At 54.5% G+C, this 24,529-nt stretch overlaps 1 protein-coding gene across 1 annotated transcript; it reads right to left on the bottom strand.

The window, feature by feature from the left end:
* Window positions 1-387: 387 nt before the first annotated feature.
* On the bottom strand, window positions 388-22,872 carry KCNJ5 (potassium inwardly rectifying channel subfamily J member 5). Its single transcript, XM_055306405.1, has 4 exons — window positions 22,735-22,872; window positions 5,653-5,746; window positions 4,018-4,956; window positions 388-771 (listed from the first exon to the last, which is right to left on the bottom strand). Exons 3-4 carry the CDS (start codon window positions 4,952-4,954, stop codon window positions 449-451), a joined length of 1,260 nt encoding a protein of 419 aa, XP_055162380.1. The 5' UTR covers window positions 4,955-4,956; window positions 5,653-5,746; window positions 22,735-22,872; the 3' UTR covers window positions 388-448.
* Window positions 22,873-24,529: the final 1,657 nt, after the last annotated feature.

The following is a 24,529-nucleotide window of genomic DNA, read 5'->3' as shown; positions in this document are numbered from 1 at the left end:
GAACCGCCCGCAGAATCTGCACCACAGCCCACCACGGGCCTCGGGGTGGCGGGAATGAGGGGTGGGGGGACGGTCCTCGATGTGTCAGCCCCCCGGGGGGGGGCGGCTGGCTGCTGGAGGTGACCCGGCCGCTGGCAGAGGGAAGGGTGTGTGAAGACAGAGGCCGCGCTGTCACCACCCCTGTGGGGACACCCATCCTGGCCAGGCCGTCGGCTGGTGCTGACACGAGCAGGGAGGGGCAGAGGCGGCAGGGCCACGGGGACCCAGGCAAAGGCCCCCCGCTCGGAGAGGCTGCAGGACCGATGCACTGTTCCTCCCTGCAGAGCCTGGCAGCCCCTGCACCCCCACCTGGCTCGGCCCGCACCCCCCTCCCGGCTCCGGCTCTGCTGCAGCCCCTGTGCCCACACAGACCGTCGGGGAGGCCGCGGGGGTGGGGCGGGTGCAGTGTTCACACCGAGCCCCTGTTCCCCCGGGAGCCGCTCAGGCCCTCAGGCTCATCCTCGCCCCCCTGCTCGGCCTGCGGGGCCGGCTCTGCGCCTGCACAGCCCCCCGGCAGGGGCGGGCTGGGGAGACTCGGGAGGAGCCGGCCTTCGCGCCTCATCTGGGCCAGCTCCCTGGCGCAGCAGCTGGGCGTGTTGGTCTCGTAGGTGTCGTGGAAGGTGTTGTAGTCCACCTCGTAGAAGCCCTTCTCCAGCGTGAGGACGGGCGTGAACCGGTGGCCCCAGAGCACCTCCGTATCCATGTAGGAGCTCCGCGCCTGGCAAGTCATGCCTGGGGAACAGAGGGCACGGGCGTTAGGGCGGCCCAGCCGGCCGAGCGGCACCTGCCCCGCGTGGCTCCGAGGGCCTCCTGGAGCTCCGCGGTCGTGGAGGCCCGGGGGGGGGGTGGGGAGGCCCTGGCCCCGCGGAGCCTGGGTGTGGTGCAGGCAGGAAAGTGGGAGCCAGCACAAGACTCTAGGGTAGGTGCCTCGGGGCTGGGGTGAATGATTCTGGAATAGCTGGAGCCAGTGACCTACCTGAGAAGGGCAATCGGGGCTGGGAGACTGAAATGCGACAGAGGTGGGAAAGGGGTTGGAACGAAGATAAATTCAGGGTGAGTGAACGTAGAGACGCTGACAGTCTTGTGGGCCACACGTGGATTGTTTTGGGTAGACACGTGGGCAGAAGCCTCTCCCTCTCCCTCTCTCCCTGTCCTGTCCTCTCTCTCCCTCCCTCACCCTTCCTTCCCTCTCTCCCTCTCTCTCTCCAACACCCCCCCCCCCGCCCCCAGACTGCTGCAGCTTGCTCCCGTGCCTCCATCCCCCGGCTGCTCAGCCCTTGCTCGCCTGTGTTATTTTTAGGTGTTGCTTCCTCTCCGGGGAGGAGAGCACTTTGTTTCTGGACGAGGAAGCCTCTGCGCCTGGGGTCACAGGGGAGCAGCTCGCTGATATTTAATCTTCGGGCCAAGGAAGGTCCTGCCTTGTGCCCCTGGAACGGCGGAGAAGCCTGCGGCCTCTGTGGGCTCCATCAGCTGGGGCCTCACACACACCAGACCCGGGTGCAAGGCTGCTTTCCGCCCAGCACTCCAGGGCTGGGCATCCCAGTGCCCCCTCCCCAGGGGCTTGCAGCCTCCTCTGTGCTCCCGGTGCAGCCCCTTGGGTCGGCCTGCGTCGCCGGCCAGCAGAGGCTCCAGTGGGGCACCGACCACCTAGATGTCTGAGGCCCGGGAGGCTTAGGAAGGACATGGGTTGGGTTCTTCATGGGAACCCCGGGGCTGCCCCCCAATCTGATTCACCCCTTGGGATGTGGCAGTGGGCCCCCTGTGTCCCCAGCACTCCCCTTCCCATGGGTTGGGAAAGGAAAGAAGCCCTGGGAGGTGCCGGGCTCTGTGCTTTACGAGGGATGCCCCACTGTGTCGTCTAATCTCCCCAGCGACACGCGGGACGTGTGATGCAGGCTCCCTCGGGCGGCAGGTGCAGCGCCCGGCGCCCCGCGGGTTACAGCCGAGCCGTGCACGTCTCTGCTTGGTGAGTGTGACCGCCAGGCCCTGACAGTCGTGGAGAGTGGACGCGTGTGGGGGGTGCTCTCCTTCCTTCCCTCGCCTCCCAGGGGCTCCCCACGGTTGTGGGGGCGGGCAGGAGGTCACCTAGACAGGCAGGTCACCTGCAGGCCACTTAGGGGAGGGACCAGCTCTGCTGGGTAGGCACCCAATCCCGCCACAGAAGGGGGCACTGGGAGGCACAACTCGCCTGCCTGTCCCCACACGTCTGCCGCGACCCCTCCTCCGTGGCCTCAGAGTGATGCTCTTGCCCCGCACCACGGGCAGCGAGCGCCTGCCGCAGGCTTCCTACCTCCTGGCCGGGCTCGGTCCCCGGGGCTCCGTGGGCCATCACCATATGCTGCTGGCCAGGCTCCAGCTCCCGGCGGATGGCCGAGCAGCCCCCTCCGTGCCAGTCCCCCCCCCCCCACAGGGCCTGTTTCACCCCCAGCCGGCTTCAGCAGGCTCCTTCTGAATGAGAAAGCTTGTGACGCCCCGTCGGAGGTTCCCACCCGGGAACCAGCTTCCCGAAAGGCGAGGGAAGGCTTGTTTGGCCATCCCGGTGCCAGGCCCCGGACTCTCGGGGGGCAAAGCGATGTGCTACATGGAACTCTGGGCTTGGAAGGGCAAGACCAGAACAGGAATGCTTTCTGCTGGCACGAAGCTGCGTGAGGCAGCAGCCACTGCTAAATGGGATTGGAGGCTCCTACGCTGTGGTCCAAGGAATAGAAAAATATTTATCGTGGGGCGCCCGGGTGGCGCAGCGGTTGAGCGCCTGCCTCTGGCTCAGGTCATGATTCTGGCGTCCTGGGATCGAGTCCCATGTCGGGCTCCCCTCATGGAGCCTGCTTCTCCCTCTGCCTGTGTCTCTGCCTCTCTCTCTGTGTTTCTTATGAATAAATTAAAAAAAATCTTTTCTTAAAAAAGAAAAATATATATTGTTCTGAGCCTGAGTGAGTTTTATTTATTTAATTTTTTTTCCGAGTGAGTTTTCTACAAGTGCTCAGTCTGCTGGGTGAAAAGAAAAGAGGGCGAGGGGAGAAAAAGGAATAGGAAGCAGGTGCGGGGTTCTGCTGGAGGGCTCCTTGGCCCAGGGGGTCTGGCAGGGGTGCTAGGAATGGGGCCTCGGGCTCCCGCGGCCTTGGGCTCCCTGGGGCCCCGCACCAAAGCCTTGGCCTCTGAGGGCTGCCAGCTGCCTGTGGGAGCTGGGAGCTGGGAGCTGAGCAGGGAGGTGCTGGGCGGGCACATGTGGATACAGCTGTGCTGTTGGCCCGCCCCATGTTCACTCAGCCAGCCTTCCACAGGGAAACCTAGGGACAGACTCCTCCGGGGGGAGGCAGCCCGGAGTCAGCTGCTCCCCCAGGCCCGGGGCATAGACATCTCTCCCAAAAGAGGATTCTGGGACTTTGGGAATCTTCATGTTTGGGGAGTGCCTCACCCTGGCCTCTTCTCACTGAGCCATTCCCGGCCCATAAAGACGTCACCAGGCCCTACTGTAAAGAAGCCTGAGCCCCCCGTTCAACCACATTTCTCAGAGTTAGCTGATCACAGAGCTCTTTTTCGGTAGACACATGCTCCAGGATGGGGTGGGAGCAGTGTAGCCTGTTGAAAGCAAGGGCCAGCTTTGGGGTCCCCCCTCCTTCACAGGCATCCTAGCCCCATGACGGGCTCTTGGACAAAAGTGGATGAACTGCCTGCCTGGGTCTCTGTCTCTTTATCTGTAACATAAGGAACATCATCTCATGGGAGGTAGGAAGGCATTAAAAGAGATCTGATATGTTTGAAGTTTAGAACGATGCCCAGAAGCTGGGGGGGCTCAGTAGACATCAGCTGCTGGTACTACCCTGTCTTGAACAATAGCCCTTGGGTCTCAGTTAGGGGTTGGGCTGACTGAGAATCCCAGGACGCTCAGGCAACAACTTCCACCTGTTAGTCCCAGTGGCCTAAGCCTCCCAGGCATGTCGGAGGGTTCTGTGGCCCAAGGAGGATAAAATGTCTTACCTGTTGCCTCCACCATCCCTTCTAGAATGACCACGACTTCGAACTCCTCTTGATCCAGCTGGGCCCGAGACATCTCCCAGAAAGGGCTCTTCTCGTTGATCTCGTGGGAGATGATGAGTGGAGACACCAGGAAGAGACGGTCATCCCCAGTGTCGAAGCCCACGTTAATGTCCGTCTGGTTCAGGGGGATGAACTCCCCTTCTTTGGTCTGCCGGGACTTGATGAGCTTGGCGCGGATGGAGGCCTCCACGATGTGGGAGTTGCGGAGGTCGCCCACCCGGAACATGAGGCAGAGCTTCTCGTCCCGCATGGAGATGACCGCGTTGTTGGAAAACATGAGGGTCTCTGCTCTCTTCTTTGGCTGACTGATCTTGACAAACATGCACCCCACCATAAAGGCATTGACGATGGAGCCGAGGATGGCCTGGACCAACAGGAGTATGATGCCCTCTGGACACTTCTCTGTGATCACCCGAAAGCCATACCCGATGGTGGTTTCAGTCTCAATGGAGAACAGGAAGGCAGACACAAAGCCACTGAGGTTTTCAACACAAGGAATCCACTCTTGGTCGCCAACATGGTCCAGATCACCCCGGATGTAAGCAATCAGCCACCAGATGAAACCGAAGAACAGCCATGTGATGGTATAGACCATAGTGAAGACAAGCAGGTTGAAGCGCCATTTGAGGTCCACCAGGGTGGTGAAGAGGTCACTCAGGTACCGGTAGGTCTCTTGCACGTTGCCATGGTGGACGTTGCACTTGCCACTCTTTTCCATGTAGCGCTGGCGGGGCTTCTTGCCTTCAGCCAGCAGGCGAGTGCGGTCTGTGGCAATGGGGATGTAATCGCGGGCCTGTTTGGGAATCTTCTTTGGGTCCCTGGGAGTGACTCCAATCTCCATATCCTGGTTCATAGCATTCCTAGAATCGCCAGCCATAGCTGGGATGCATTGAGGTAAGAAAGACACCATCAGTGAAGGAGACTGTGCTGATTCATAGAAGCACAAGACTTCCGGGTTATTCTTGCCTCTACTTCCAAAGGTCCCTCCTCTGGTGCACAGTGGACCCAAATGCAGAGTTCTCAAGGGCAGGGACCATGTTTTCTTATATTATTTGCTTATGTCCCTGGCACCTACTATAGGTTCTAGCACATGAAAGCAGCTCATTAGTTGCTTGTTGAATGAATGAATGAATGAATGAATAGTTGTTTGTTGAATGAATAAATACATAGGCTCAAAATACACATTGGGTTTTTAAGGATTTAAGAAATCTGGGAGCTATTTAAAGGATAATAATCACAACCATTTATGAAGTGCCTGTATTATACAGACGGTCCCTTGTGATCACAGCTACCGGTCGGAGGTGGAGCTTGTAGTCTCCAATAAGTTAACACTGTTTGCTTATGCATCACATTTATTTCTAGTATCCTCTCCCCCTCCATCAGACTATAAGCTCCACAAGGGCACGGTTGTGTCTGTTTTGTTCCCTCCCACATTCCAAATACCCAGAGGGGGGCCCGGAACATACTGTGTACTCAGAAAATACTTGTTGAACTAATGAATGAACAAATAAGAGAAAAGGTAAGAGTCCCAAAGAGGTAAATGGTTAAGTGATACCTGGGCCACCAAACACTCACCTGGAAGAGCTGCTGTCTGGATTCTTGCTCACGGGAAGCAGAGTCTGAGCTTTATTCTTTTGATCTCCCTGTCTCCTTCCTTTATGTCTCAGATCTTAGCAGCAGACAGAAAGGAAAAGGCAGTGAGTGTCTGATTCACCATGTGGTCACTCCGACCGTCCGAGGGGGGGAGTCTGCGGCTGTCTGAGTGCTTACTCATATGACAGATCGCTGTGTGGACCCACCATGAAAAATCTTGACGCGGTAATTCCCTGCCCTCTGAAGCCCTGAGGTAGGCAAGATACTAACGCCCCTAAGGTTTTCGAAGGGCTGTAAACTTAGATGTGGAATCAAAAACAAACGAACAGAAAGCCAGCCTCACAGATGCAGAGAACAGATCGGGGGTTGCAAGGGAGAGAGGGTGCACAGGGCGAGTGAAATGGGTCGGGGGGGGGTCAAAAAAGGTACAAACTTCTGGGAGTAAAGTAAGTCCTGGGGATGACATGCACAGCGAGGTGGGTATGGTTAACACTACCCACTACCGTGTTTTACGTCTGAAGGCTGCCAGGAGAGTAGGTCCTCAACGTCTTCATCACAAGAAAGAAATTGTAATTATATCTGGTGACGGGTGTGAACTAAACTAATCGTGGTGATCATTTCACAACATACACGTATATCGAATCATCATGCACCTTAAACTAATACGTTATACGTCAGTTATCCCAATCAAGTATCTCGGTAAAAAAAATAATAATAATTTTAGAAAAAGGCTGCCCAACTTTTTTTTTTTAAGATTTTATTTATTTATTCATGAGAGACAGAGAGAGAGAGAGAGGCAGAGACACAGGCAGAGGGAGAAGCAGGCTCCATGCAGGGAGCCCGACGTGGGACTCGATCTCGGGTCTCCAGAATCATGCCCTGGGCTGAAGGTGGGCGCCAAACTGCTGAGCCACCCGGGCTGCCCCATATGTCACACTTTAAAGAAACACCCAGATACTGGTAATAATAGTCTACTGTTTTTCTGACATTCTACTCACTCTCATTTCAAATACTTTAAGACTGTGGTGAAGCCGGGAAAGACCATGAGAATCTCCACAGCTGATAATTACAGCTTACATTTCTGAGCATTCACGGGCCCGGCGCTGTGCGAAGAAATTTATACCCATTAGCTCACTTATAATCCTCACAACAGAGCTATTAGATAAGAGCCGCTATTATTCCTCCAATTTTCAGGCAAAGACAATGAAGCTGAAGCAGTTAAGTGGCTGTGCTGGGGTTTGAGTTGAGGTTTATCTGGCTCCAGGCTGAGGTGTCACAGTGCCCACCGTACAATGGCTTGCAGACTGCTCTGTGGTTCCTGCTTAGACTGATGAGCTGCTCGCTCCGGAAAGTTCTCTGAGCTTCTGATCCTGGGAGACTTCATCTCAGGGGACGCTATCACTCGGCCCTTCGTCTTGACAAGCAAGCTGGTCTTGGTTTTACAGCTACTCCGGTTCCCAGGAACAGTGCCCCTGACACGCGTCCCAGGCGAACGTTCTATAAACCACGGGGGACGATTTCACCCACCGTGGACAGTCGGATGATCCTGGAAGACCTTTTTCTTTGCTGCCTCGGTGGTTGTGGCAGTTTCAAGGTGACCTTTAAAATATCATACTGAAGGGTCATGAGAAGGGCTGTTTGTCTCAGCCGTCCGTTGGCCCTTTCCCCCTGTGCACCTGCCCACTGCGCCCTGCGCCCTCACTTGGCAGTTACAAAGATAAATGGAACGAGGGACGAAAGCCTTGGTGCTGCTTTTGCAGACTCCACAGCATGATTTTGCTCTGCCCCCGGGTTGAAGACTGTTTACTGAGAACCCACTCAGAGATGCCCATAAAGGTTGGGGGTTGCTGTAGTTCCAGTGCCCTGGGAGCCTCTGGGGACCCCCGCTGGGGAGACCCAGGTAGGGGTCTGGTCCCACCACTGACGTCGGATGGGGCAGGCACAGCACTGGCGAGGGTGAGTCACTGGCTGGGGCACCCGGGAAGACACGCTCTCCTGCCCTCAGCTCTTCCAGAGAAATAGCTTTTCTGCTGCTTTTCCGCACTGTTTCCTTCCTTATTTTTAAATGTACTTTCATAAGTTCTTGTAGGAGAAAGCCTCACATTGTACTAGAAACAGAGAAAGGTTTTCCAGGACACCTCAGTCAGCATCTGAGGACCTTCCGCGTCCAGCAGACAGGGAAAGGAAAGGATGCGCTTCTGATTTGGTACTGGCACGGTCCTGCAAATGTGCTAGATTCATTGGCAGATGTTATTCCTTGCTCAGCCCGGGGTGAGATCTAGGTCCTAGCTCAGCCTCCAAGAAACTTGTTCTGTGACCCAAGGGAAAACAGTCTTACCTTTCTTTCCCTCAATTTACTCTGCTCTAAACCTCGGATAATACTTTCCACCAGTCCAGCTCTGGGGCCCATTATGAGGAGCTGGAGAAAGACTATATGGATACAAACACAAACAGAAGTATAAGCAGAGGGGTGCCCAGGGTGCTCAGTGGTGGAGCATCTGCTTTGGCTCAGGACGTGATCCCGGGGTCCTGGGATGAGTCCCGCATCGGGCTCCCAGCATGGAGTCTGCTTCTCCCTCTGCCTGTGTCTCTGCCTCTCTCTCTGTGTGTCTCTCATGAATAAATAAATAAATAAATAAATAAATAAATAAATAAATAAAATCTTTTTTAAAAAAAAGCATAAATGTAAAGGTATATTCATAAACTCTCCTTGAAGTGAAATTTAATGTAATACCCCATTAAGCCCCCATTTTAAGGACAAAGAAAGAAACATAGAGCATTAAGTCAAGTATCTGAGGCCCCAGGGGGCTGCTTGTAGGGCAGGCATCAAGCTGATGGGTATGGGCCATCTCCTACCCACATTCTTCCTGAGAGTGGGTGAAATGCCCACTCTAGAAATCCTGGCCTCCAATGCAATGACCCCATAAAATCAAAAGAATTTTCAGGGACGACGGAGATGAGCTTTTTTAAATCAGATTTTCAAGATCTCTTCTGTCCATTTACGCACCCATTTGGCAAGCATTAGTTTAGGAAGTGCTATTGCCCAGAGCTGGAGATTAAGCAGAGAATGAGCTGGATGCAGACCCAGCCTCCCTGTAGTTTACAGTCTAGCACCGTCCCCTTGAACCCCAGGTCTGAGCAGAACCGCCTGTGGAACTATATGTTGGCCAATTGAATTTAAATTTTAAAAATGTCAAAAAAATATATTAATTAAAAAAAAAAAAAAGAACTGCCTGTGGAGAGAGAGGCTCAGGGAAGGCTTTGGGCTGGAGGAGGCAAGCGGGTACGAGAGCTGCTCTCTGCAGGACTCGGGAAAGGCACTGACTTGAACAAATCCCATTAAAGCTCATCCAGCCTGGTGCTGCCACTCATCGGGAACCTTCTCCTGTGTCTGTGAATAGGAAGCTGTGCCCGGACATGATTAAAACTCTTGGGAAGACAGAGCCTGAAGTCCAGCAAAGTGGTTTGAACTCTGATATAAAAACACAAGTGGAGAAAGAATCAAAAGAGGCAAAACCCAAGGAAGTTGTATTTCGGGTGATGCCTGAGTGGCTCTGACATCGTTTTAGTGGACCTCTGTATTAAGAACTCCCAACCTTCCCCCCAGCCCCCGCCACCTACATACAATAAGGAAAGCTCTGTCATGGGATGCCTTTTGTAGGAAGTCGGGAGCTGTGGATGCAGCATCTTGGTAGAAACTGCATTTGGAAGTCAGCAGGGTTTCCTGAAGGGAGCACTGGGCTGGGAGTCTTTTTTTTTTTTTTTTTTTTGAGAGAGAGAGAGATCCTGCGAGGGAGTGGGGAGGTGGTGCGGAAGGAGAGGGAAAGAGAGGATCTTAAGCAGGTTCCACACTCCATGCCCAGCACAGAGCCAGATGTGGGGCTCGATCTCACAACCCTGAGATCATGACCTGAGCCGAAATCTAAGAGTCTGATGCTCAACTGACGAGCCACCCCGGCGCCCCTGGGAGTCTTGTTTCGGACTCAATTTCCCTACTGTGGAAACGAGGATAGCAGACATCCTTAATGATGTCTTCCTTTCTCTCTTATGCTGGGTCAGGGTCTGCTTCCTGGAGATTTGGGATATGGGATCAGGTGGGAGGAAGCGCCATGGAGGAAGCTATATTCCTATCTCAGACTAGCTCTTTCTGGACTGTTCTAGATGAATCTATATGGCCGTATTGTTGGAATATGAAAATACTCCCTGGTGGTTGCCCCAGTGCCCTCAAGGACCTTCAAAGTAGCAGGAAGTAGTAAAGGTGTTATCAATGGAGGACGTGCCGGGTAGAGGGAAGGCACGAGCAGAAAGGCACCCCCCATATAAATTCCCAGTATATCCCCCTTGGACTTGAGGGTGGGATGCTCACTCCCAAGATGAGGCTGTGTCACGGCACAGCCGGCCTGGAAAGGGAGCCTATGGGGGGATGGGGGCAATCCAGACCTACTCAGATCAGCCCCAGCGGGGACTGGGCTTTCCCTGGAGCAGGAGGTGGGGAGGACCAGAGGAGTGAGATGTGGGGGAGAGGCTCTTTGCTAGCTGCGGACATGGAGGGGACCGTGTGGCCCAGAATGTGGTGACCCTGGGTGCTGACAGCAGCCCCTCGTGACCGCCAGCAAGGACACAGGGACCTCAGTCCTATAATCACCGAGAACTAAGTTCTGCCGCAGATCCAGTTCCTGGATTTTAACCTTGTCGGACCCTGAGCAAAGGACACAGTCGTGTCATGCCTGGGCTGCTAACTTGAGAACCCTGAGCCCAAAGCTGGGTGAGGTTTTAAGCTGTTAGTTTGGGGTCATTTGCCTTGGCAGAAGCAAAGTCAGAATAGAAGGGGGACCGAGTAACCGACAGTTGGAGAGCCGACTCTGGGCTCAGGCGCCAGCCTCCCATCGCACCTGGCGCTGAGGGACTTCGGGGAAAGCCACTGCTCTCAGCCTCAGTCACATTTTCTGCAAAATGGGGATGATGACCGTGGCCGCCAAGGAGGGCAGCCTGGAAGGCTGAATGACGAGGGCGCACGTACTGTTCTCCCCCGGCTCAGTTGCTGCTCAGTGGCAGGAGAGCTTCCCCAATTCAGGAGTCACTGCGGCTCAGCATTCTGCTTCCAGGGCTGCAGTGACCCCCCTGGGGGGGGGGGGCGGCAGCTGCCTTATTTTACGAAGATGGAAGCTGGGGGAGAGCTTAAATAAGCTGCCCACAGTCTCAGCGCTGCTGCAGGCACACTTTCTAGAACCTACAGTGGTTGCAAGGGCCGAGAAGCGCTGTTTGGAGAGGTGTACCCCGCTGGCTCCAGCCTCTGCGGGATCCCCAAGAGGCTGTGCCTGGAGAACTTTCTAAGAACTCTTTCCTGTGGCCCTTCACGGGGGCAAAGGCTGGCGGTTCTCCTGCAGGGTGACCTGCAGGGCCTGGGTCCTCTGCTCTCTCCTCCTGGGTCCCGAGGAGCCGCCTCCCTGGACCCCTGGTGGGAGAAGGACGAAGAAGAGGAGGGGAGGTGACCCAGACTGGGGAGCCGGGTGCAGAGGGGATCTGTGAGTCTGTGGGTGGGGGTGCAGGTGCCTGGAGTGTGGGGTCAGGGTCCCCCCATGGTGTCCGGCACCACCCCAGCCACCCTCCCATTGCTGACCTCAGAATGAGACACAGGGGGGCTTTCCATGACCCCTTTTGCTCAGCAGCCTCTGAGGACAAAAGGTTGGAAGCTGCAGTTCTGGCCTCTGCTTTATAGTTTCCTGTGGCCACCGCAGCTGCCTTTCCTGACCTCAGAACTAGCGGCTGACACAGGCCCGGCTCCCAGCCCAGAAGCACCTGTCTGAGCCCCACTTCACCCAGGAATATGTGAGCCACTGGCCCCAGCCCCCCGGAACCTGTGCCCAAACCATGCTGATGGGCTGGCTCCTGCCAGGGGGCGAGTCCTGGCTTCCTCACTTTCAAAATTACCATCCTTTAGAAAACAACACACCTTATAGTGCATTCTGAGGTCTAATGGCAGAGGAGCTCAGGAGTAAGAAATCTTTAAGAACCCATTAGGAATTTTATTTTAAAGCCCATTCATTTTGCAGGTATTTGTTCCTATCAACTTAGCTGGGAACCTAGTCCTTAATTCCTGGATGTTTTGTGGTTTTATTTTTTGAACCCAAGTTCAAAAACTATCTGGGTGATAGCATGTGCGATATTAGGTGTGAAAGCCCTTTGAGAACTGTAACAAGCAGATTCTATCCCTCCCTTCCTTCCTTCCTTCCTTCCTTCCTTCCTTCCTTCCTTCCTTCCTTCCTTCCCTCCTCCCTTCCTCCAATTGGTTAAACCCTCCCTGAACAGTCACTGCAAGTTTGCACTCTGCTGGGCCCTGGGAGCAGAAGGACCTAAATCAGCATTTCACCAGCTCTCTTGTGCTTTCCAATCACAGAGAACTTGTTAAAATGCAGATTCTGATTCGGCTGCTCTGGAGCCTCCGAGGAGCTCCCAGCCATGTTAATGCCACTGCCCTCTTGGGGTCTCTAGGCTTCTCCACCCTGGGTGTACATTGTAATCAGCCAGGAGCTGGACCCCATGCTGATGCCTATGGGTCCCACGCCCAGAGAACCTGACCCCAGGGGGTTCTAACAGCACCTGCTATCGGGGACGCTGCTGTATTTTCTGCCCTCGAGGAGTCACTGTCTGGTGGGCAACACCGGCAAACAATGAATGCCGTGCAGAGACCAAGACAGAGTTCTTAATTTGGTTTTGCCAGGGTGAGTGAGGAAGGGTCAGGAAAGACTGGGTGGGAAAGGTCCATGGTGGGTGAGCCCGCTTGCCATGGGATGCTCAAGTACTGAGCACCCGTTAGGTGCCACCTCTGTGCCAGGTGACTTTAATGCAGTCACATTTAGTACTCAAATAGGCCTGCCTCTGAGGTGATTCATCCTCAGCCCCCAGAGACCATCAGTGGTTCTGAGCCTCAGTGGGGATCAGGGGATCAGGCCCTGAAATACCCGGCCCAGGAGACCGCCAGAAGGACGCATGCCTGGTCTGTGCCATGAAACCAGTTCATGATTTGCTGCCATCCTGCCCGATGTGCCCAGGCTGCCTGGAGCCCCTTCCCTTCTCCTCTTGGGGGCTGAGCCTTCCATCCTCCCTCCTACTTGCCTTCAGAGCACCTCCTGCTCTGGCTTCCAGCTGCCCCTTGACTTTTCCTGACAACGGCAACATCTGCCCCCCACGGGTCCCTAAATTGTCCCCAGGAGGCAGGATGTCCATGTGTCCCAGTTGACATGTTCAGGTGTAGTCCCCGAGTGCCTCCTCTACTCCCAGAGATGTCTGTGTTTGGACCACACGGCCCCTTGCAAGGAAGAGACCACGAGCCAGCAGTCAGGGATTCCACTGAGCAGGATTCTCCTTCATCTAAAGTGTGTCTGCCTCTGCCAAGAGGGGGGACAGCACCGGAACGGTGTGGCTGAGTGGGGTGGGCGTGCCGTGGTAACCGGAACCTGGACCCCAGGAGGTTGGGACCAACCTATGCTGCCTACCAAGCTCAGTGAGCAGAGGCGCTGGACTGGCTTCTCCCAACGCAGACACTCTGTGACATGCTCCTTATGTTGGTCGTGTACAGATAATATAGTTTCTCCTTTTTTTGTTTGTTTGTTTGTTTGTTTGTTTGAATATAAGCTCTTCTTAGACCTTCATTTCCAGATTTTCAATAGAGGAAAAGATTTTAAAAGATATCATCCTCCTTATTCTGGGTAAAGCAATTGTTGAACACGGAAGGGCAATCAAATGTTTGCTCTGGGTTTTGGGGACACCACAGGGAGTGATGGGGACAGAGGCGGGGTGAGCCGAGCCCTGTGTGCTCCTGGCCACAGGCCCCTACTGATGAGCAGCAGCTAGTTGCCGCCACCCAAGAATGTGGAGCTGCTGCTGTAAGACCTCCCTCTTTCTTTTCCCAGAAAAGCCAGAAGTGAAGACTTTTCAACCTGAAATTCTTTTTTTTTTCCAATATTGACAACAAATTGGACAGTTTTTGAAACAGCGAGTTAATCAAAGAAAATATATCTGTGAGTCTATCAGCTGCCAATTTATACCCCTGGGCCGCTGGGGCGAAGAGAGGCTCTTCCCTCCCCGGGACCCGTTGGGGTGTCCTTTGAGTTATGCTGAGCACGGTGCTAAGAGCTGCAGTAGCGCCAAAGTCTCCCTAACAGGTCTTCCCTGAACACAGCCTGTCAGCCCTCAACACTAAGGAGGCCAGAGGCCCCAATCTGGGGCTCACAGCACAGCAAGGAGAGGGGTAAGTGGGCTGGTTCCCCTGGTCCCAAGGAGCCCCGTCTCGTAGCCCTCAGCCCTTCTCCCCAGGCCCCTCCACTGTGCAGGTGGCTGTCACGACCCCTCTGCGTGCCTGCATCTTGGCCTAGCTGCCTTTCCCTCTCCAGCTGCAGCCTTGGCAGACAGGCTGTCGCGGGTGGAAGCCTGGACGAGCGTCACAGCCCTCTGCAGCCCCTGGTTCTCAGTGGGGAGAGATTTCTGACTATAAATGCCTCAAAGCAGGTGGAAGGAGCCGCCTCTCCAGAGGAGGGCTGTCAGGACAGGAGCAGCCCCAGCTCATTTCTGGCTCCGATGGGAAGGATGCCGATCACCGGCGACTGGGGAGTCCCTGAGTGGCAGGACTGTGAGGCTGTGCCCCGAGAAGGGATAGACCTCGTGAGCTGGATTTATGCTCAGGGTGCTCCTCACTCTCGTGAGCCCACAAGGCTCGGGGGATGGGTACTCTCTGCTCTGCTCCCAGCCGGATGCCCAGTGAAGGGGACCCTGCAGGGATCTGCTGTAGCCAAGTGGGTGCTGGCAGCCCCCTCTCTGGAACGCAGGTCCCCCGTGGCTGTGTGAAGGTGAAACCAGGGACCGAGTGGTGGGAGGAGCGGGCTGTGTCAGATAGGACACTTCATCACTGTGGATGTCCCTGCACACCCTGCTCCTGGAGGCCTAGCTGCTCGGGCCTCTGCAAGAGGGCCGCTTGTGGAAGGTGCGTGAGGACACCTCAGGTGCTCAGGGGCCCCAGCCCCGGCTCAGACTGCTCCTGCCTGGGGGGCGCCCGCAGACTCACACAGTTCCCCAGCCCTGGCACCTGGGCCTCCAGCCTGGCAGGGGCGGGGGGGCTCTGTCTCTCCAAGGGGAGCCCTTGGATCCGGCCCCGCGGCACCAGTGGGATTTGGATTTAGAGCAAAGTCAAGGTGGGGATGTGGATGGAGAGCTGAGGCTGCTCCCAGGGTAACTCAGCTGTGCCTGCTTTTGACTCAGAGACACCCTGACACGAGGCGGCCCTCTCGGGAGCAACCAGCCCATCTGTGCCACCTTCCCTATGCTCTTTATACTCGTTCCTCTAGTGTTCTAAACATGGGTTCGATTTGTGTCCTGTAGCTGGTTATGCTGACTTCTTGGTTTTCTTTGCAGGTGAAATGTGTGTGCGTAGGCTACCCTGAACAGGTGCCCCAGGTATGTTGACTCACTCAATCATCTCAACAATGTTGGAGAGTCAGTATGATGTGTCTCTTACACAGGTAAGGAGACTGAGAGGCAGAGAAGCAGAGAGGTTGCCAAAGATCATGTAGCTCCTAAACAGCAGAGCCCGGCTTTAGACCGACGGTGGCCAAGCTGCAGAGCTCATGCTCTTCTCCTTTCCCCCTTGACGTCCATCCAAGTCCAGAGCATGAAACAGACTGTGATCTTGGTTCTGAATTATAATCCTGACTTTTCCTGGCCTCATATCTCGCCCTGAGTTACACATTACCGTGTAGGTTCCTACCCTGGGTCTCTTTCCTACGTCAGAAATGGACATATCCAAGGGAATCGTAATGTTAATGCAATAGCTCCCATAGTTTCCGGAAAATTCTATCCTCCCGAACAGCAGTAGTATGATGCATTTGGTTCTCTAGCCTGAATTGTTCCAGGCTAAGATCAGCTATGATGCATGAAATAAACCAGTATTATTATTATTATATGGAATTGTGATGGAATGATAATAGTAATTGGTGTCTCTGTCAAGGCTCTTTCAGAACTCTTGGGTTGGCTCATGAGGACCCTATAATACTAATCCCCCTTCTAGTTGGAGAGTTGTGGCTGACCCAGAGCACAGAAATGCTGGTTAGCTCACTCCTAAGATGATGACACCGTAGACATAGCAACAACGAATGTGAAGTTTTATAATATAAACACTGAAAAATGTAACAATAGGCCTAACAGGTGGCCTTGACTTTTCTGGGTATGCCATGAAAGGGGCCAGTCATTTCCACCAGGGGCACCAGAGGTGAGCCTGGGGCCTTCAGAGCCTTGGGCAGCCCAGACACGAGAAGATAATTAGCTGCTCATTCAAATTGCATCCTTGGAGGCTTTGGCACCATAATTCTAAGGATGTAATAAAACCTCATGCATTATTCTTTGGTATCTGCAGAGAAACATGTACTCTATTAGAAGTGCTGCAGACTAATCCCATGCTCACTTTGTCATTAAAGAAACAAAAATACTGACACTTCACAATAGAGATAAAAAGCAAAGAGAGAAGGATTAAATGGTGTTTCACTCAAGGTTTTTTTTTTTTTCTTTCTTTCTTTCTTTTTTTTTTTAGGAAGACAGGGTTCTCATCTGAAACGGGAGCCAAGAGATCTGCCATTTGCTGGTGGAGTTCAGTTCTTTGGAGAAAATACAGAGACAAAAAAGATCATTTTGATGGTATTTAAAAGGTCTATTTGAGTATACTTAAGTGAGTCCAAATATATCCAGCAATTTTTAAAAGGGCGAAATTAGGCCTAAATCAGAGTATGGAATATAGATTTGAAAGTCTTAATCGTGCCATGAGTACCTTTCCAGCAATTTAACGTTTCACAGGTACCTAATTTTTGAGCAGTGCCTCCATGGAGCAAGCCTGGGAGCCTGTGACTGAGGTTCCCAACTTGAGCGGCTCTCATTTGCTTAAGATGGAATATTTCATGGCCTTCCCGGGCAGGCTGCTGTGGACCTCTCGAGGAGTCCTCACATCGGTTCTTCCTAATACTTGGCCGTGGCTTACCGGCCACAGTCCCAATTCCCCCACCCAGCACCCCACCCCCACCCCCTGCCGCCCCGCTGCAGATGATGTATGAAAAATCATGAATAAAAGGGCACGAAAATCAAATTAGTCCTCTTCCCATTTTCCCCACATTTGTATCTGTCCAGCCAGTACTTTTCCTTCTGAAGCCCGCTATCTCTTTGAAAGTGAGCAGCACAGTTATAATACATTCTCTTCATTGTAACCCTGCACCGTGAGTATGTATTCTGCATTAAATAATAAAGGAGATTAATAATTAAATCAAAATGAAAAACCACTTGTTTCCTGTCCACAGCCCAGGGGACAGATTTCCTGGGCTGGTGCCAATTTATCAATGATGATTAGAGAATAGGAGGTAGGAGAGGTACAGAGAAGACAGCAACGAGAAAGCAGGGCCGTGGGAATACGAATGTACTTATGTACAAGTGAAGAAGATGGGATGGTGATAGGAAGTGAGTGAATGGTGAGCAAAGACCAGAGAAACAGGCCACGGCAGGTAAAATCCCCATAATTAGCGTTGAAACCTATAGGGGGCTCCCCGTATACCAGGTTGCGTTCTAAATGCTCTGCACTTATTAACTCATTTTTGGTCATTTCAGAAAAAGTCTCTGACGAAAGTGCAAAAGGGATTCAATGAAGGAAAGAACCCTCTTTACAACAAATGACACCAGAACAATGTGCTATCCAAAGACAAAAAAAATGCACTTGACTAAGTCTTAAATCTTATACAAAAATTAACTCAAAATGAATCATGCGCTTAAATGTACATGATACACCTATACAACTTTTAGAAGGAAAAAAAACCTGGGGGAAACTTCAAGATCTATGGCAGGCAGAGAATTCTTAGACTTGACACCAAAAACGTCACGTATAAGAGGAAACACTTATAAATTGGACCTCATCGAAATTAAAAGCGTTTGCTGAAAAACAGACCCTGTTACAGGAAAAGCAAACCACGTATAGGACAAGGCTTCGTACCTCGCATCCATATGGAACTCTCGAGATCCAACAGTACAACAACCCAACTAGGAAATGGGTGTCAGACGGGAAAAGACATTTAGCTGAAGAAAATATAGGGAGAGCAAAGGCGCTCATGGAGAGATGGTCAATACCAACAGCATTTTCCCTAATGCAAAACCACGACCAGATACCCTGTACACCTACCAGAACGGCTACCATAAAAAACAGGGGCAACGCCACACATTGGCAAGGCTGTACAGGAAAAGGATCCCTCCTGCATTGTTGTTTTTTTTTTTTTCCTCCTGCATTGTTGATGGGAATTTAAGACAATGCGTCAGCTTCTTAAAGAACTAAACATTTAATTACCATGTGAACCATCAATTGCACTTCTGGGCACTTGTCCCAAAGAAATGGAAACTTATGTTCATGCAAAAACCTGTATACACGTCTTTAGAGTAGCTTTAATCATAAGAGCCTCAACCTGGAAACCACCCAGACATCCTTTAAGGGGTAAATGGTCAAACAAATTCAGCAGCCACACTGAAATATCACACACACACACACACACACACACACACACACACACACACAGAGGGGTGCGCATGCCCTTGGATGGATCTCCAGGGAATCATACTGATTGAAAAACTAAAAGGTTATATACCGTGTGATGCTATTTATATAACACTCTTGAGCTGACAAACACTATAGAGATGAGAGCGGATTCATGGCTGCCCAGGCGTGAGGGAGACTTGAGACAGGGGGGTGCTCTGGGATAGCCCAGGTTAGCGGGTTGGCATAACCTTTGTCAGGGACTTTTGGACCCAGGCACCTGTGGGATCTGTTATCCCTGCTAGATGACCAACTTCTTGGAGCACAGGGGCAATACCTCATCCCTGTTGCCCTTAGGACTCTCTTCCTGGCCCGACTGAGCATCAAGCGCTCAAAAGCACCGTCTTGGGAGGGACAGACTCTGAGGACAAAATGCACAGAACACATGTCCCCGATGGCATGTCCCTGCTGTATTTTCCTCACCCTCCTCTTCCTTTATGAGCAGAAAGAAATAATGCAGGACGATGGCATCGGCACCCACCTGGTATTAAGGTAAGGAGCCCACCATGTGGAAGAGGACATGGGGATGAGCAGCACCCCCAGCCTCAAAGCACCAAGTCACAGGGGATGAGAAGGAGAGTCTGGAAGCTTGCCATCATCTCTCCTTCCCTCCCTCTCTATTTATTTCCCTTTGACTCCCCAACCCGAGGCCTCCAGCCTCCCCAGCCACCATATGGGTTGACCGCTGGTGACCACGTAGTGCTGTTGCCACCTGACACACTGGTGAGATGATCCCCGACCTTTGCCCCTCAGCCTGCTCCGGTCTGGAATGATAATGGATGGAACTTAACATTGACGCACCAGCCAGGATCTCCAGGGTCATGTGTTAAAGGTTTGGCTCTGACATTTAACTTAACACGGTCGTTGGCAAGGGTTGCTGCCGTCCGGGGCTCTGTGGCCTAGAATAGCTCACTTATCAGAATGTCAAGGTAGGAGGAACTAGATAAGCTTGGGGCACTGGCAGGGGCCATGTGCATCTCTCAGCAGCCGGGGTCTCAGAAGGGCCGGTGTCCCATCTGTTTTAAAATAATCCCAGAGAAAGCCACCCACAAGGCTCTTAGACAAATACATTCAGGTATTTTTTTTTTTCCCAAATGCCTCACTGCAATCCTTTGTGTTTGAACTCCTGTGCTGCTCATCTTGTCTTGAAGAGAAACAGAAAAATTCCTCCATGGCTGACAACTGTCTCGATAGACATGTGACGATGGACCCTCGCCTAGACACGCTGGCAGCTCTCAGTGGCCTGTCTATAGCTCAGACACGGTGAAAATTTGAATCTAAAAATGGCTCCTTCCAACCACCTAATGGATTCCTCTGTTCTCTCCCTGGTACTCCCACCCCCAGCTGAAATGTTCAATCAGTTTTGCCCAGAAAATGTTAGCTTTGGCACTCAGGCTCCGAGGTGGAAAGCATAACCTTGCCTGAATGACCACGTTCCAGCGTTTTCAAAAAATTTTTTTTGGGGGGGTTTCAAAAATTAATCATTCCTGGCACACGCTACGTGATCAAAGAAATGGCTGTTGCACAGATTTGAAAACAAGAAACAGAGGTCGAGGGACGCCTGGGTGGCTCAGTGGTTGAGCCTCTGCCTTCACGGTCCCGGGATCGAGTCCCGCATCGGGCTCCCCGCAGGGAGCCTGCATCTCTCTCTGTCTGTGTCTCTGCCTCTCTCTGTGTGTCTCTCATGGATAAATAAATAAAATCTTTAAAAAAAAAAAGGAAAAGAAAAAGAAAAAGAGGTCGATGCCATTTACAAGTATGGGAGGGTGCACTCCACCCATTTGTGGCTTTGACCACAGACGGCATGAGAACTAGGTCATTCTCAGAGCAGATGGGAAGCGGCGAAGGGGCGCTCTAGTTGTGCCGTCTCCGCTGGGGGGTTAACTCCATCACGGGTGATGAGAGCGGTGCTAGAGACTGGGGGTCTCGAACCCCCGGCTGAGACACCCAGGCAGGCACTTGCAGAAAGCCTGCCAAGGGGATCGGGCCACGCAGCCCGCCGGGGACCGAGGGGCAGAGAGAGCATCTGTGACTGGGCCATACTCAGGTTTCTGCTGGGCTCACTGGGGAAGAGCTTGGTTCTGTCAAGGATGTGTGTGGACTTGGGGTGGGGTGGGGGTACCCACGAGAGACTTCTCCCAGGGGAAGCCCAGGGACATTTGACCTCATCCTCAGAAGAAGGCCAGCTTCCAGACCTACTCTTTGCTCCCAGGTCGGCCTGTCCCCTGCTCGGCTGGGTGCAGCTCATTCATTCTCTGTTTCATGCAGGCGAGCTACTTCCAGAAGAGACACGGCCTGCCAGGCCTACCAGCAGGTGATCGTGGCTTTTGGAGAGGCCTGGAGAAGGCAGTCCGAGCTCTGCCGGAGAGCTAGATAGGGTATCTAGAACATGCCAAGGGAACGTAGGGAGCACATACTTGCCCACAACGTGCAGACAAGCGCCCTACGAGATGTTTCCCCCTTTTGGTGGGGGCCTTGGTGCTGTTCTGATCATCTAGGCTGTTGTCATAATTTATTAGCAACCTCATAATTAATAAACAGAGCTGGGCAAAGTCATGAACACTCCATAAATGCCCCCAACATATTCCTTCCAAGGTAAAAGAATGTTGTCTTCTTCTAGCCTTAGGCTAGAAGTCTCTGCTCAGTGAACTTAATTTCAGATTGTTTTGGGTCCACGAATGGGATGGGGGGGGCGTGATGAGGTGAGGTTGGTGGAGGGGCAGGAGGAAGAGTGGGAAAAGCAGTGGATGGAAGAAGAAGAAGCAATCTGGCCACATACACAACATGCCCGACATCACACAGTTGGCCCCCAATGAATGACAGGTCCTTAATATTATGGCCAAGAGGCACGCACCCTGCCACCCCCAGTAAGCAGAGCGAGGCCATCTCTGGGCAGATCAATAGCGTAAAATCCCAGGCCACCTGACAAAGCTATGGTGTCAGAGCCGAACCCGAGGGCCTCTTCCCTCTGACTCCCATGCCGTCCACCCTGCTTGGTGCTTCACTCAGATTCTAGGGCGCCCTGGGGGCTCATTCAACCAGCTGATGGGATTTCCACCCGGCTTTGAGGAAAAGGCACAGATTTGGGGAAGGTCTGGGGAAGGTCGGCACCCATTTCAGGGTTGGTGTTTAACAGCGGGGAGAGTCTGGCTTTGAAGTCAGAGGTCAAGGATTTGGAGGGTAACACTCTGCCCTTAGTCCTGCTCCGAGCTCTAAAACTGAGGTCTCCTGGGAAAGTGGGTGGATGACCTCCACCCCGCAGGACTGGCGTCCAGGTGAACTCCCATGAGTGCGTCTGGCTCAGTCCTTGGTTCCATAAATACGAGCTGTTTCTCACTGCCTCCCTCCCACAGGGAAAGGTGCTCTGTGGACCCGAGAGCCCGAGGATGCCAGGATGCGCGGCTGAGGAGTGAAAAAAAGGTACGTCTAGGAATCAGACCCAGGTGAGAATCTCGCTCGTAAGCTGAGTACTGCCTGGAAGTTCCACAGCCTCACCAAGCTGCTGCTGCTCAGCTGTAGGACGAAGATGCAAACATCTGTTCCGTTAAAAGGATCAAAAAGAGAGCAAAGCACTTGGCACACTCTGACCCAGAGCAAACATCCAGGTGCCTGTTGATCTCCTGGTGGTTGAAGGGGCTCTCAGGACGGGGCCTGGGCCGCCTTACTGGCCCTTGCTCAGGCTAGCCCTGGGACTTTGGGGGCCACACCTGGCCCAATGAGCCGGTGCTGACCTGGGCCACTCCAGTCCTGGGAGGGGCTGCCCCTGTTTGACGGGAAGCACAGAGGCTTCCCCAGGGAGACACAGGGATTCAGATTCGGATTCGAGGAGAAGGGAGTGATGATGGCCTTCCCTCTTCTCTGTCCCTGCCCTTGCGGCCAGCATTCCTGGCCTTTCTGAGCAGTTGGAAAGATGTTTAAAGAGAGCTAGGGAGGCATGCAGGAAGTGACTGGGGGCAAGGAGGGCAGAAACAGCAAGGCCGCGGTTCCAATTTGGCCGGACTTAAAAGAAAAGCGAGAGTTAAGCCTAGGGTCAGAGGCTCTGAGGGAGCTGGCACCCCAGCCCAGCCAACTACACCCCCATTTGAAGGCGGAGCTGCCGCCCCAGGGGGGTGATCCCCGGTCCCCCACCGCCTGGGCCTCCCGCGTGCCAGGTGGGGTGGCCTGGGTCCCCGGGGGCCCTGCTCCAGCACCGCCCGGTGCTGTTTACAGCCCCACGAAGGCTGGACTCCCAGCGCCCAGGACACCTGCGGGCTCTGGGGAGCTCACATTTCCTGGCTGAACTTTAAACCCGCGCGGAGCCCTCCGCTGTCCCCGCGGCTCCCAAAGTGGCAGGTGCCTGGCCAGAGCGAGCTGAGCTGCCGGGGATCCTGGGCACCTGGAGAGGGCACGTGCTGCCCTGCAGGCCGGGGAGCTGGGAGAAAGGGAAGAAGGAGAAGAAGGAGAAGAAGGCAACTTACTTGCTGAGATCGGAGCCTCCAAGTCCCCCTGATGCTAACTTCGGGGCCTCCCTCAGAGGCGGCGCCCTCGAGGGGACTCTGCGGCCCCGGCCATGACCACAGCCCCCGACTCTGCCCGGAGCTCCTCCCGGCGCGGCCCGGCCAGAGGCTTCTAAGCCATCCTGCCCCCTCCCTCCCTCCCTCCCGAGCGCCAGGCTCGCTCGCTCTCCCTCTCCCTCCCGCCTCCTCCCGCCTCCTCCCGCCTCCTCCCCTCCGCCCTCTCCTCTCTCCCCGTCCCCCTCCCCGTCGGCCCCAGTACGAGCGAGTCTGTGTAATAACGTGTAAGAACCCACTTAAAGGGCCGGGCGCAGGCGGGAGGGGCGGGGCGGGGCGGGCTGCCCGGGCGCCCGGGATGCGCGGGCTCGGAATGAACGGGGTCCCCGGGGGCCGGGAGGGGGGCGGGGGCAGAGGGACCTGAGGGGACCGGGGGCGGGCTCCCAGCGCCTCCCGAATGAATGGGGTCCCCTGGGGGAGGGGGAGAGGGGAGAGGGAGGGGCGGCGCCTCTCCCCACCCTCCTCCTCGCGACAACCGGGCTGGTGGTGCTGGGGGCGCACCTGGCCGGGCAGAAGCGAAGGACGGAGATCTGTGCAAGCGTACGTGTGCGCGTGCACCTGTGTCTGCGTGGGCGCCCGCGTGTGCATGTGTGAGCTCCCGTGTGTGTGTGTGGGCGTGCACCTGTGTCTGCGTGAGTGCCTGTGTGTGCATGTGTGAGCTCCCGCGTGTGCATGTGTGAACACCCACGTGTGCGTGTGTGCGCGGGCACCTGTGTCTGTGAGCGCCCGCGTGTGCATGTGTGAACGCCCACGTGTGCGTGTGTGGGCATGTACCTGTGTCTGCGTGGGCACCTGCGTGTGCATGTGTGAGCTCCCGCGTGTGTGTGTGCGTGTGCACCTGTGTCTGCGTGGGCGCCTGCGTGTGCATGTATGAGCTCCCGTGTGTGTGTGTGTGTGGGCATGCATGTGTCTGCGTGAGTGCCTGTGTGTGCATGTGTGAGCACCCGCGTGTGCATGTGTGCCAGTGCACGTGTTTAGTGGGTGCGGTGGAGAAGGAAAGAAGGAAGAACCTAGAAGACAGAGATCTGGGGGGAGAGCAGTGGACGGGCTGCTGGTGACTCTGCTGCTGCCCATGCGGGTCCAGAGGCAGGAGACTCATGTGCCGCTCCCTGACCACCGCCCCCTACCCACCGTACCATCCATCCCCGGCCCAGCTGCCCCCTGCCCACCCCATCAGCCCTCCTCCCCGCCCCATCCACCCCCTGGTTGTCCTCTCCAGCCCGGTGACCTTGGGTGGGGAAGGAAAAGTGAGAAATGCTCCCTGGGCTCAAAGAAGGCCCCGTGGCCTGGGGTGTCTGGGCCCAGAGCCTCAGGAAAGTGAGCGCAGGCCCAGGCCAGGAGAGCAGCTGCCTTCGTCCCCTTAGGCTTCCTCCCTCCCTGCCTGAGGACACAGGACTGCCTGCCTCTCAGCCTCTCTGGGTCCTGGGAGCTGAGGCCAGGCTGCACACCTGGGGCCCCTGCAGAGAGAGGCCTGCAGCCGGGGGAGGGGTCAGAGTGGGGTGGGGAACTGCTCTGAGGGCCAGCTCTCAGGGTTCAACACCCCTGCTGGGGCTGGTGCTCAAGAGAGTGTCTCCTGTCTCCCCACAGGCCACCTGATCCAGTGTGTGGGACCCGCGTCCATGAGGCTGTAGGCTCCCCAGGGCAGTGACTGTGCCTGTCCCCTCTGCTGTGGCCTCAGCACCTAGCGTGCATGCTCTGTGAA

Source organism: Nyctereutes procyonoides, unplaced genomic scaffold (assembly GCF_905146905.1).
Source record: "Nyctereutes procyonoides isolate TBG_1078 unplaced genomic scaffold, NYPRO_anot_genome, whole genome shotgun sequence".
Lineage (NCBI taxonomy): Eukaryota > Metazoa > Chordata > Mammalia > Carnivora > Canidae > Nyctereutes > Nyctereutes procyonoides.
This window is presented reverse-complemented; position numbering and strand designations above follow the sequence as displayed.

Bases quoted from the DNA above. Each gene is read 5' to 3' on its own strand.
- KCNJ5 (XM_055306405.1), bottom strand. From the start codon at position 4,954: ATGGCTGGCGATTCTAGGAATGCTATGAACCAGGATATGGAGATTGGA. The intron at 772-4,017 runs GTAAGACATTTT...TCTGTTCCCCAG, and splicing joins AGGGATGGTGGAGGCAACAG to GCATGACTTGCCAGGCGCGG.